Source organism: Phalacrocorax aristotelis, chromosome 2 (genome assembly GCF_949628215.1).
Source record: "Phalacrocorax aristotelis chromosome 2, bGulAri2.1, whole genome shotgun sequence".
Classification (NCBI taxonomy): Eukaryota; Metazoa; Chordata; class Aves; order Suliformes; family Phalacrocoracidae; genus Phalacrocorax; species Phalacrocorax aristotelis.
The window spans coordinates 146,357,450-146,372,010 of record NC_134277.1 but is presented as its reverse complement, the minus strand read 5'-3'; the positions used below and the strand labels follow the sequence as shown (position 1 = coordinate 146,372,010).

The window sequence follows — 14,561 nt, the reverse complement described above, 5'->3', positions numbered from 1 at the left end:
TAGCAGCTTACCTTTTTTTAACCTATCCATCATATGCAGAAATAACTACATCTTGAGGATGGATAACTTATGAAGTGCATTTAACATCTATCTTTTTCAGATTAAACTGTAAAAGGGCATTAAATACATGAACATGGGAGTGCATGTACCACACCCACTTAAGGACGCTGGTGGTGCATAAATATAATTGCATAGGAGCACTGAGAAGACAACAAATCTGAGTGCAGAGGTGACTTGCCATCAAAAAAACCCATCGCATTTTTTTCTTTATAATCTCAATGAGTGCACTTGGGAAAAGAGTTCAGCTGTTGTGCCTGTCACTCCCTCTGTAACCTGGTATGTCTGAATTCTCAGGTAGTAGAAACCCAGTGCCATAAAAACTGCATAGCAATTATAGCTCTGTTTCTTCATTGAAGTTACACAAAATGCATTTTCAAGTGTAGCCTACATCTAAATAAAACCAGATAATGCAAATCAACACATGTAAAAAAAATCAGTATACATTCTTTTAACAATTCTGTTTAAATAACCTGCCAGCAGAAACTAAATAAATAATTACAACTACCCTTAAATTAACACATATTCCTCTACTGACTTCCATATAATTTATATTTATTTGAACCAATGAGCAGTTTCAAACATACACAGATCTCAACCGAGGAATAAGTGTTTCCGAGAGAAGTAAAGAAAACAGACCAGGGCAAAACAAATCAATACCCTGATTTTGAACATAATTAATGCAATTGTTGTAACTAATAATCAGGACTGAAAAGACAACTATCCTGGAATGATAGAGGAAAAAAAAAATATCTTTAAAGAGTATGGAAGCATGCTTAGCATAATTTATGATATTTTCAGTCTTTTAAAAATGTGTGTTTTCAGCCATAGTGTTTAGTAGCACGCCAAAAGATTGAAAATGTCCTCTGAAGCCTACCCTGCAGTCTGCTGGCAATATTTTGCAGTTCACTTCATTGTTCAAGGCAGGGAGCAGATGAGGGTACTGAAGGACAGCACACTTTGCCCCAGGGAGCAGCTCCCTCTTTTCTATGGAAAGGGGCAACACGGCCAGCCCCAGAGCGGGGTCCAGGGGAAATGGAGGGACACACTTGGGCATTCGCGTCAGAAAAGCAAAGATGCTTTAGAGAAGAGACTTCAGGACTGTTACACGTTAAAAGATAAATCAAGCCATGTGAAGAACTCTCGGCCTCAGCTGTGGAAGGTGATATGTACATATGCAGATATTTTAAACACAGATTATGAGTGGTGCACATACATAGTTGATACACGTTTGTCTAGCAGCATTGTACAAATACTGATATCTTAATTTGATATTGCTCAAATCTACTGAAGATGCAATATGTTCCATCAATCTTAACGAAATTAAAAATCTTGACTTATTTCTGATAAGCACCGGGAAGACTGTCAGTTAATTCTATATGTATCTAAACACACCAGATTATTTTCTTTATGAAACCAGTATTCTCAAAACAAACTCATGAAACATAGGTTCTGTCCTGCGTAGGGTTTGATGCCATGCTTGACTATACATGTACATTTGTTACACACATTCTGAATAGTAACTGCAACTTTTTTGTTTTTGGCGTTGTTTGATAGCTAGCTTAGGTTTTGTTCTTCTCCCCCCCCCCCCCCCCCCCCCCCCCCATTTATACAGAAAATCCATTGCATTTCTCTTCTTTGTTACGTAAAGTTCTGGTCCTGCAACAAATATATGGCAATTACACATGCGCTTCACTGGTCGGACTTAACTTTTACAAGTAGGGGTGAGCTGTGAGTGAGACCTGCAAGGTGCCCGGGCACGCGTAGCTTCTGCCTGCAGGGCTGTTCCTAAGAAAAAGTTAAACTCCTTATGAATGAGCAGAAAATGGAAAGATCCTCTACTCCGTTTTTTCCAGCCTAACTACAGCTCAGCTAGTAGCTTCATTCCAAACGTGATGATAAGCATCACCTTTCGAATCACACGGTCACGGCCACAAGCGCCCCTCGGCACAAGCAGCTCTCCGGGAGCCGCCTCCCCGCACCGAGCCCGGCGCTCGGCACCGCGGCCGTCCGACCCCGCAACCCCCGCGGGACCGCGGCCGTGGGGCCCTCCCCGCCCACGCCGGCCCCGGCCCCGGCCCTGGCCCCTCACCTCCGTCCTCCTCCTCCAGGGAGTTCATGCAGGGGAAGTAGACCGCCAGCGCCTCGAAGGAGGCGGAGAGGCTGCTCCGGCTCTGCGACCGCTGCATGCTGCGCCCGCCGGCCGCCGTCTGCCGGCCCATCTTGGCCGAGCGGCACCCGCCTTTGGCGCGGTACAAGAAGCGCGGCGTCTTGGCGGCGGAGCGGCGCGGGGTCGGCGGCGGAGCGGCGCGGGAGGGAGCGGAGCCCTCTGCGGGGAGGTGGGGAGGGGGGCGCTGAGGGCGGCGGGGAGCGCTGGGCGGGCTGCGCGCCGCGGAGCTCCGCTCTGCCCGGCTCTGCCCGGCTCTGCCCGGCTCTGCCCGGCTCTGCCCGGCTCTGCCCCGCTCTGCCCCGCTCTGCCCCGCTGCCTCCGCCGGCGCCACTCACGGCGGGGCGGGCTGCCGCAGCCAGCACGGGGCCGCCTACCAGCGGGGTGAGCCGTCAGCCGCCGGCGTAACTCACCGGGGGGGGGTGGAGGGTGGGACAGGGACACACACGGCGCCCGCAAACTTTGTTCCTCCCTGCTCGGTCCCCGCTGGGCCGGGGCCGGGGGTGGCCCCAGGGCGGCGGGAGGCGGGCGCTGGGGCCCGAGGGGGGGCGCTGCGCAGGGGAGGGGCGGCCCCCGCGCTTCGGCGGGGCGTGGGGCGCCGTGAGGGCCGCGGCGTGGCTCGGGCCGGTGCCCGCCGGCACGCCGGGGCGCACCTGCCCGGCGGGACGCACCTGCCGCCAGCTGGGAAAGCGTCCGCGCTCGGGGGGTGCTTGCGCGGAGGAGGAATGGATCCCTCAATCACGGGAGGGTTGAGGTGGGAAGGGACCCACGCCCCTGCTCCAGCTGCCCAGGACCACGTCCCGACAAGCTTTGAGTATCGCCAAGGATGGAGACTGCAGCCTCTCTGGGCAACCTGCGCCAGGGCTCGGTCGCCCTCACGGTGAAAAAGTGCCTCCTGATGTTCAGAGCGACCCTACTGTGTTTCAGTGGTGCCCCTTGCCTCCGGTCCTGTCCGTGGCCCAGCATCTGGCAAGGAATCGGCCCCACAAGCCATAGGCAAATCCCTCACCTCTCCCCTACGCCAAGGAAGCTGTTTTTCTCTAAAGCACACCTGCCTCCTTAGCAAACGGGTGTATCTTTCCTCAATTCACAGAATTTGCTCGTAACTACAAGCCATTTTTATTTTTGTTTCAATTTTACTTCCATATATTCCTCACCACTATTTAACATCACCTTTCTTTTCTGTTCATCCAGTGTGTTTTCTTAATGCAGTGAATAGCATTTGGCAACCTTCCCCCCCAAATGATAAGAAACTAAAGCACTGGGCATCATTAAAAATGCCACGAGCTACAGTAGCAGTGTTTTGCAGCATCAATAACTTATCCCACTATAGTTCATGACAGTGCAAAAGCGGTATCAAACATTGCCCATGGCTGTTGTTTTCTGACTGGCCCTTTAAAGAGTAATGATAGTACATGTGATTTTTTTTCAGTTTTCTTTCAAAGGTCTTTAACTCCCTTAAAACAATGGTAAATTATACTTAGGGTTTGATCTAACAAATTGCAGACAGAATGCCAGTTTGAAGCCAACTGAAACTCTTTGTGAAGAACATGTATAGAGTCACACACCTGAAGCGTATTTCACTGAGTTGATGTTTGGAAAGGAATATTTGTGCCTGGGTAATAATAAGAGTTTATAAACAGCTAGCACTATTACTCTCATGCTTTCCTAAGGAATGAAAACTAAACAGAACTTCAGCGCTCAGGGATGGAACCCATCATCACACGATCTACAGGGGAGCACTGAGTTTTGACAGCTATTTTCACAATGTGCACAATATTTTCATTTCTAGATAACTATAATCTAGTATTCCTTATAAATCATGTTTCATGTGACACCATAGGCACTTACTTTAGAACAACATAAATCCTCTTGTCCTCTGCACTAGCTATAAATAATGTCCAGGGCAACTCATCTGGGCATTGGCATCTTTTAGACATCTCATGCAGGTCATACTCCAAAATATGTATTTAGTTGGTCATTCTACATAAGTTCATGTTTCTCTGGCCACATGCCAAAGGCTCTCACCTTCCTAGCTATCTGTGACTCTTTGCTGGTCATCAAGGAGACAGACACCTCCCTTGTATGCCACTGAGACCTGTGGGCCGGCCACAATCACAGAAACCTGCTGCGCCATGCAGGTTTGAGGTGGACACCCGGTTAGCCTGCAATACCTCCAGCACTTCATCTGAAATCACCCTTTGCATGTGCACCAGTGCTACATCACATTGAAGCATATTCGAGTTGCAGAGTGAACTTTTTCTGTTTACAGATTACTCTAAAAAGATGTTACTAAAAGACTATAAAGCAAAAAGCTCTAAAATAAATTATAATAATAATAGTAATAATAATAAATCTCTAGTACACAGTTATGTAACTGGCAAAAATAAAATGTGTTGAAGTAATTGTTAAAGACGTTTTAAAAAGACTTAGTGACTATAGAATTTTTTATCTATAAACACTAAAGCAGGCAAAATAACTTCCTTCAGCATTTTCATCAATGTAAGATATGGCAGAAAAGTAAATGTCTGTGGCTTGATTAAATAATAACTCACGACTGCTTTTGAGAAGTTGGATGCAAAAAAAAATTATTGTTCATTACATTTCAGCTGAACTGCTGATGACTTTCATAAAAACAGCTGAATAAAACTGAAAAAGATGAGGAGGATGCGGAGAAAGGCAAAACAACAGTTGGATGACTCGGAGATATTTACAAAAATACAGCCAAACTGTAGAACACATACTCAGTGAAGAGCAACTGATTTGTAACATCTGTTTAATCTACTTTCATTCCCATTTATAAATACTTCTTTTGTAAGTACACCCTTTAGAAGTATCCCTTATAGAAGAAATAACACCTGCTTAGGAGCCAGCAAGCTGTCAAGCAGGCCACTTTTTTTTCCTTCCCAGAAAACAGGGTAATCATCATCTCCACTCCCCCTAGGCTCTGACCTCAGCAGAAAATGGGAGCTCCCCTCTGATACAGGCCTGACGTCCTGCCATGACACGGCCGTCGGAGGGGTGGTCGGCACGCCACGCCAAGCAAGACGCTCATGGGGTGCTTCGTTGGTGATGTGTGGCCTTGGTGGGAATTTGGCTGCACCCTGAAGGCTGTGCCAGAATGCTGGAGCCCCCACATCCCTCAGCCCCTCAGCACTGAACAAGATCTAACAGCCACAGTTGATGTTTTTGCCAATATTGCACAGTATATAAAAAGGACTCTTACTGTTGGTAAAATCAGCCTCTACCAAGAGAATCACTTTAAATGTTCCACAATCCATAGTCAATTCCAAATTACCCCAAACAGAGGTTGCTATAGGAGACATCTGTTCAGCAAATCTGTGACAAAGCACTGGATCACAATCCCGTCTAACCTTCCTCAATATACTTCTCTCCTGATTTGCTTCTTTAAAATAAAAGTTTAAAGGGAAGAGTGTAAACAGAGACAAAGAACTGAGATAAGAAAGCCATAAATTCTCAGGATACTGGGATTTGGGGAGGCTCTCCTCCAACAGTTGCTCATGATTGCATTATACAAATAATCTAATTGGCAGCAATCCAGACACATGCCTTGACTGCAGAGAACAAGATTACCACCCTGACATTGATAACATCCCCCTGCTGTTTTGCTGATTTATTTTTTTAACTTCTACTCATTGTTTTGTGTCACCAGTTGCAAGTGAATCAAATGCCTGTTAAAGTAACTGCATCCATACTCATGCCTCAATGCTAGGTATCAAGTCAAAGCATGGAGACTCCCCGGTATCATATTTCTTTAACAATTTCTGATAGTTTGCTGAAAGAACAGTACATTGTAAGAATCCAGGTCAAACAGAACAAGGTCAAACACCTGCTATAAATGTATGTACTGTCCTGAGGCAATTCTATTTGTAGAGTTGCATATATTTTCAAATGTTTTGGTGGCTCATCTTCTGAACTAGGAAAGCCATTGCTTACTACTTGTACTGTCTGAAAAATACTAAAAAATGTCATGTAACATGAATTTATGGTACTGGATCTTCAGCGCCAACCTACTCTAAATACAGGCAACCAGTCATGGGATTCTGGATTTAATATATGTATCTTTCTCTTTTTATATAGGTATAGATATAGTACATATGGTAACACAGGAAAAATTAATAGGGAAGTTAATGTATTCTCCATCTTTAGATGTGACTGGGTGAATTTCAGCAAGCGTGCTCCAACTAAAGACTAATTATTAGATTTTAAATGGGGATGCATAGGAAAAACAATGATTTGATGATGCCCTCATGAAACATGTCGGGGGGGGGGGGTGGGAAAGAAAGTTTCTTTACTCCCTATTGCTCTTCTATGTACTGAACCTGGAGGTCATAATTTCCTGGATTTGAGGAATGCAAAATTATTTGTGCAGATGATTTTTTTTATTACTGCCTATAGTATGGGTTAATTCCTAAAGCCTACCCTGACTCCTGAATGCAAAATAAAAGCATCCACTGCCATAAGGGGGTTCTTAAGGCAGTGCACATTTCGGAGAGGATTCTGCAGTGCAGACACTATGGAAAGGTGATCTAAATTTTCTGAACATCCCCGTTTAATCCTGTGATTAAGGAGGGTGGTCTGGGAACGGGACTGGAAAGGAGTGATTGCCCCTTTCTTTGTCACCTTTTTTGCTCTTCTGTCAATCAGTCCTCAAAGATTTCTTTTGTTTGCTACAGAGGGGATTTGTTTTGATCACGGTGGTCTTCAGAAAAGACAGTGCAGCCGCCTATTTTTCTTATACATGTTAATTATCTTTGACTTGCATTACACCTATCAACTACTAGGCATAAGATACTACAAGTGTAATTCAAACTCTGTAATGACTTTCCACCTTCATCACTTCATCACTTAGGAAAAACCTTTGTGCAATGTGCTGGCTACAAGAAGGGCGAATAGCTTCCTCTTACAACCTGGGGGGCAGTCCCCCACACCTCCCACTGAGGTGCAATCCAGAACATGTTTTATGTAGCTGAGTTTTGGCATCCTCTCACACCCTCAGCCTTCACTAGGGAGAGACAGCCAATGCACTTCAACAGAGAAGAAACACTTGATAAACATCAAGGGCCTCAGAAAAAGACTTAACTGAATTATCTTCCCCTCCAAAAAAATAACCCAGTTCGAAAACCCAGCACCTAACTAATTCTAGGAAGACAGAAAAGGGAAAATAAGTACCAGTATTAATCAGAGGAAACGTTATTCACCAAAGAAGTTATTATTCAAGTAATTTCCATTAATTTGTCCCGGTTAAGTATCACTGGGGTATAAGACTGTAATTATTACTGAATTTCTTTTTTTGTTTTCCCTTTTTTAAAAAAGCTAAAACAATACACTGAAAAGATCACGAAAAGTACTGCCCAGCCAGTGTAAAACAGGGTTTATGTATAAAAACCTATAACATGTAGTAATAAGTTGTTACTTATTGTAATTTTCTAAATATTAGGACTGTGCTGGCTGTCCGCATGCCTACAGAGAGGGGCATGTGGCAACTCCAGCCAAGCACTTGGAAGGGGCAGATTCAGACAGCTACAAGGTCCTTCACAAAGCCATGGCTGTTTTATCTGTTTCCCATCATATAACAATTCACTATTGTTGCCTTAGTATTTTTTTGATCATAACTAATATGATCATGAACTCTGTCCCAGGGCAATGGCTCCCCATCCATGTAGCACTAACCTTCAGTGGTCTCCTACACTCCTTGAAGTTTCATGACATAATGACCACTCCTATGTCATTTCTATGCCTAGCAATCGGATATAAGTTTTCTAAATTCTATTTTTTTAAAGTCAGTACATTTTGTATTTTTCTGTGCGTTCACTATTAAGCAGTCACGGAGAATGCAGCCACGCTTTTCCTTGTGCTTACGTGGTAACAGTAAATCTTTCCATTCTCCCGGTTGTTTTGGCATTTTCTACTGTAAGGTCAACTCCACCTCAAATATCAAGCTAAGTACAGAGTACAGTTTTCTACCAAAATAGCTTTGCTGACTGACACAGCTGTTCTGGGAGAATTCCCTAGTTGTTAGTGCAAGTGCGGTTATATCAGCAAAAGAGGATTCTCCTAGAACTGCTTGTTTTGCATACCCACACTAGGACTCATTTGTTGGTACCCAATTCCAGTGTTCCTACACTGGAAAAGTGCTCCCACTGTTCCCATCACCCTAAAAGTCTGTGCCGGTGGGACTCTACCTGTAAGTAATTTAGGCCTTATAAGGATCATTTAAAGTCTTGCACACTTTCAAATGATACAGATTTGAGGAGCTGAAACAAAATTGCTTTGTTATGTCTCTTCCAAAACCAGAGTTCAATCTTCTAAAATAAAATTTGGATATTTTAACATAAAGCTGTTTTAAAAGGCAGAGATGGGGAAATATTAAGATTTTTCTTCCTGGAAACATAAGATGCTTTCAAACCCATGGAAATACCAGTTTTAGTTTCTTAACATAGTAGGATTGCTTGACCAGCAGTTGGCACTCTTTTCTGTATTATGACTTCCTTAATGAACATGAAGGAAATCTGTAAAAATAAGTCTCTCTGTTGCTTTAATGCTAATATTAGTCACATGTGAAAGTTGTCTGTTCTTATTTAAATAAAATATATTTAACTTTCCGCTCCACTGTTTACGATAAAACCACAAAACCAAAAGTCATAATTTTTCTAAACAACAAAGGGAGTCGTTAATGGGCTAGCATGCGGCAATGCAGTGTAGCTAGCTCACAAGCAACTAAGAGGTCAGAATTGGAGCAGAAAACCTTTACACAGCTGAGTATTTCTATTTTGATTAAAATAATTTCACACCTTCCTGATCACAAGGCAATCTGCAAACCACAAGGTGTCTTAGAGCTCAGCAAAACATATTACTTCATAATGCTTCATCAGAGTGAGAAACAAAGAGCACAGGAATAAAAATGTACATGCTTTTCTAAGGAAAACCTGTTTTTGAGAAAGAAACTCACAGGAAACAATATCAAGCTGCAAAAAAAACCAAACCAGTGGGTTTGCTTTTTTTTTTTTTTTAAATGCCTACATGGAGGCTGTCTTCTCTCACTATTGAGATTCTAATCCACCTTTTTGTCTCCGAGGGTAACCTTCTTTATAATTCATCAGACCCATCAGCCTAGAAACATGCTGCAGTTATTCACATATAGTCTCAACTCTTATTATTTCAGCTGCCTGTGTACTCCACTGAAGGTTTTCAAAACACAGATGAGGGCAGAGTAATTAGTTTCTGAAACTGTAAATTCATGAAACATGATTTGTTCCCCTCTATAATTTAGTCTTTAGTACACAAGGAACAAAACCAGTACGGAACTATCGGCACTCGCACAGCCTGTGGAGCACACTGTACTGCACAATGAACGCACCCAGTCAATGCACCTGTGTTGGTGCAGCACTCTGCTCATGTCACTTAAGAAGAGATACTGTGGAAAAGCACCCTACGATCTTTATGCTTGTATTTTTCCAGAAAAATGTACAAAAAGAAAAAAAGTACTGAGATGAAACGTGTTTTGCAAACAACATGAGAAAACGACAAATGAAAACAGCAGGATGGAAAGCAAGGTGTGTAGCTGTCACGCACTGTTCTCTGCACTGAAGGGCTGCAATGCCTAGAGAGTACATAGTTTGCTGAGGACATTGCCACTACAGTGCAGGTCTTGTCAGATATTTTTGCTCTATAAAAGTATTAAATTATCATCGAGTGGTGAAAGCTTTGGTGAGTCCAAACGTCAGCATTGCAGAGAGACATTTGTCTTACAAGTCTGTAATATAATTTTGACATAACCTGTAGAAGGTTAATGTATATTAAGGGGAGATGATTTTGCAAAGTTCTGTGCCTATTAAGTAATCTGTTTTTCTTGAGAACACAGACTGCCTTTATTGGAATCACTATATGCCACAGCCCTGTGCATTATTTCGGTGCAGAACAACCAAACAGAAGTTTTCTGAGTCAGCTTCTGTCATGCAAAGCCCTGCAGAGACTTATCACATCTCTCTTGTAAAGCATGCTCTTTCAAATTGCCTGCACTGTGTAGTGCACAGGTAAAGGATCCACTCCAGCCAGGTGGCCCAGCTTCCACTTACATCCTTATGGTTAGTGCTACCTGGTAGGTGGGTGTCTCTGAATGCCCCAAAGTGACAGAACTTCTGTGGAAGGCACACCACTTTAATGAGGTCATGAATTTCACTTCTTATGGGTGCAAATATATGTGGTGTGAATACTTTAAGTCTTAATGAGGATTTTACAAGTGGACCATATTTAGAGAATTCAATTCACTAACGAAACACTTTAATGGTCAGCTCTAAACTCACTGACTAGAGTCTACATTGGTTGCTGTGCACTGGAACCCAGCCACAAATAACGATAAAAAATACTCTCCAAGCAAAGTCTAAATGACCAAGAGGAAAGGCGTATCTTTTTATCTACTGATGTCATGTTTAACTGACAAATCCACAAATTTTCATTTCATTTCATAAGTTTTCACTCTGTATTTCTGGCAGAGGAATACATTCTGTTGTCATTACCCTGCTCTCATTTCCATGGTGTTTGAATCATAGCAGTGTCTCTTCACCCATGATCACACAGTCACATGAATCCCAAAATCCCATTGCTGATGAAAAACAATTTTATTTTTCTCTTGCATTTGTTTTTATTCTGGTAAACTACAGCTATGTCTACGTGAGTAAATACAATACCAAGACACATGCTGATGCATGGGAACTATATCATTTTACTGCTACATTTTTAGGAGAGTCTCTAGCACAGTGTTGGCTTGAAGTTCTAGAGCACCTCCAATAAAGTCCTGGTTCAGGAGGTAAAATGTGCCAGAAATCACTTCCAAAAGGCTGCTTTGGAGAGTAGAAGAGTATCACAGTATAGATTTGCATAACTCTGTGCCAGCTGGACTCAGTGCCAGAGAACAACTCTGTGTTTTAATGCTGTATGCAGTGGAAACCCATTTCTCTCAGATACGACACTACTACAGATTTAAAACTGCCAGGCAGGAATTGGATTGCAGGTACAAAATATGAAGTTAGCTTGCCAAACAGCTTATTTGGCTTCAGAATTACTATGCTACAAATAACTTACGAAACAAGTTAGTTGTCTGAAAGCCAGTTAGCCAGACTATCAATGTATAGCTGTAAAATTCCATAGACTAGTATGCTATTACTACTATTACTGTTATTATAATTACTAGTAGTACTAGCTAATACTGATTGCAGACCAGATGTGCTGATATAGATTTGACCCCAGGCATGACCTGTGCTGGATCCTGCAAAATGCTGAGCAACTTTAGCTTCTTTACCTACATTGGCCTTTAAGAAATAAAATTTGCTTCTCCAGATACTAAGATCATCCAAGATGATCTAAAAATAACGTAAAACACACAGAATGCCTAACATTGTGTTAGTTTACTAGTAGAGTTAGGAAACAGTTGCTGACTGGAGCTAAACCACAACAAGAATGTTATAAAGGTGTAATAGGCTACAATTTGCAATAAGCTACAATGAAATAATTTACAACATTTATACATCATAATCATAGAACCATAGAATCACAGAACAGTTCTGGTCAGAAGGGACCTTTAAAGATCATCTAGTTCCATCCCCCCTGCCATAGGCAGTGACATCTTTCACTAGATCAGATTGCTCAAAGCCTCATCCAACCTGAACTTGAACACTTCCAGGGATGGGGCAGCCACAACTTCTCTGGGCAACCCAGCCCATTTTCTCACCGCTCCCCTTGTAAAAAATGTCTTCCATATATCCAGTCTAAATCTACCCTCTTTCAGTTTAAAACCATTGTCTCTTGTACTGTCAATACAGATCCTGGTAAAAAGCCTTCCTCCGTCTTTCTTATAAGCCCCCTTTAAATACTGAAAGGCCACAATAAGGTCTCCCCAGAGCCTTCTCTTCCACAACAGCCCCAAGTCTCCTAGCCTTTCTTCAGAGGAGAGGTGTTTCAGCCCTCTGATAATTTTTGTGGCACTCCTCCACGAAAACAAATATTTTCATGGCCCTCCTCCTGTTCTCCGTATCTTTTTGTATACACATTCACTTTAAGTAAGTGTGTTTTTCAGACATGTCCAATTCCAGGTCTAAATTCTTAGCACAGTAATGAGAAAATATTAGACAGAATGGCTATAGTTTCTTTTTCTAAGGTAATATACATAGAACCAAATCACACCAATCATTGATGGATATCGTTCATCACATAATTCAGGCAATTTTGACTGAAACAAATGCAGCAATCTGAATTTTAAATGAAGAATAACAATAGCGCACAGTACATTGCCATGATCGAGGAACTAGTAGATCCAGAAACTGTTACACCAGGTTACAGGGTATGTTGGGCTGCATGGATTACCTCTCCTGTAACTTGGTTACAAACAGCAAACAAATAGTGCATCAGATTGCACACTGCACATCAGAGTCATGGAAAAAGATGCAAAGTGAAAGTCCTAAGAAAAGTGCTTTGCGATTGCTAGTGTTCCACATTGCATACAGGGCTTTAAACATCTCCTTTAAAGTCTTCCACAGATAATGAACTGAATCAAGTCTGTTGAGAAGACTGAATCCTTGGTGTTCAAAGTCTTGCCACCCTTTCAACACTATACAGCCCCTCTTAAATTTTTAGAAAAATCTCTTTAGAGGAAATATTTTTTAAATGGGTATAGAAATGTACTAATATACAAAGAGGCAAATACCTTCAAAATATTTTTCAAACTGCCATTTGCTAGTAACACTGAAGGAAATTAATGAAGCCATAAAGTCTCCAGCCTTGGGCTGCTTCTAAACGGAAGTCGGTGTGTGGAAGAGAATGTCTAGAAATCACTTTGCTTCAGCTACCTGAGGAGTTCTGGTGTGTCGAAAATACACACAGCTCATGCACATAAGGAATACTTATGGCTCACATAAACTATCAAAACAGTAAATTCATAGACTGACTGACTTTCCAAAGCTTCCTCAGATATGTGGTTCAGTATCTTTCAGGTATAATTTAGGCTGTCACCTAAAGTGTAAATGACTGAAAATAAGAGGTGAGAGATATTTCATTGATTTCAACCCCAAGCCACTTCTCTTCATCTGCAAAAACGCACATGAGCATGGGTCTGTGAATAATGTTCACCATTTTGGTCGTTTTTCCTAGGATTATGCTATATTTGCTGGTTTACTGTATTTCAAAGTGTTGGTCCTTTAGCTTCAGCTGGCTACTTTTTGTTGTCATATTTAGTCAATGTTTGCATAATGATAAATCTAGATGGACCTGAATATGGAAGACACTGTGTGAACTCACAGTTTGAGTTTTTGCTCAGAAGATCTTAGAGTCCAAAAGGCACAGTAAATAAAAATCACAGGCTGCAGAATAGAAAGAAATGGCACCAAATTTACATCATCCTCAGTAAATCAGCAGCAAAAACTTCCTTCATATGGATAACCTCCATCAGCATATAATATTTCAAATATATTAGGAAATAACATCCTACTAATCGTTGCCTACCTATGTATATATTATGAGACACTGTATCAATTTCCATTTCAGTCATATAAATTCAGACTGGCTTACTGAGTGAGGACTAGCAGATGTCCCTGCTCACTGCAGGGGGGTTGGATTAGATGACCTCTAAGGGTCCCTTCCAACCCAAACCATTCTATGATTCTGTGACTATGATGTTCCCAGCAGAAGAAAAGTGAAATGCATGCCTTTTCTTTATCCGCTTGTATTAGCTATTTTAAATTAAAAAACAGCACCAATATCATTCTAATAAAGAGCAGTCCATTTAACAGTACAAAATCCAGTAACTCTCTTCTTTTTCAAGGGTCACAGCAGTGCCCATTGCTAGTGGTGATGCATCTAAGTGCAAAGGCGTTTCTCTGGGTTAGAAACTAAAGGAGAGTCTCTAACTAAAAAGAAAGACAAAAAAAGTTCTAAACAGATTATGCTGTGTGACATAATGTGTTTACTTATGCAGCACAATGGAGCTGGTACTTTAGCCCCAGCTTGGATACTGGAAACTGCATCAGTGCTGGGTTTGGCCAGGCTAAATAGTTCTGCAGAATATGTCACTTGTTTGTCTGGAGTCATCTCAGGTACTTATGACAGTGCTATGCTGTGTGGCACTGACATGCACCAAGATTCATCTTGTTTCACTTCTGCATATTAGAAGTAGGAGTCCAGTTTAAGCCAGCTACCTAAGCTCCCTCTGTAGTCAATGGAGAAAAATTTGAAACAATCTGATTGTAGCAGATTGTAATGCCAGAATACCAACTATGGCAAATGACTGAATTTTCAGTCCTGGAGAAGCTAACAGCCAATGTTA

General features: G+C 42.1%; 1 protein-coding gene across 4 annotated transcripts in view; it reads right to left on the bottom strand.

The window, feature by feature from the left end:
* RIMS2 (regulating synaptic membrane exocytosis 2) overlaps positions 1-14,561 on the bottom strand; it is a 400,038-nt gene that overhangs the window by 17,152 nt on the left and 368,325 nt on the right. Inside the window, exon 1 of one of the 4 annotated variants that reach the window (XM_075085582.1) lies at positions 2,150-2,724. The exons of the other annotated variants lie outside the window; for them this stretch is intronic. Within the exon in view, the coding sequence (XP_074941683.1) occupies positions 2,150-2,279 (130 nt within the window). The 5' untranslated portion in view covers positions 2,280-2,724. Of the gene's footprint in view, positions 1-2,149; positions 2,725-14,561 lie in introns of those variants that run through there. 4 annotated transcript variants of the gene reach the window in all.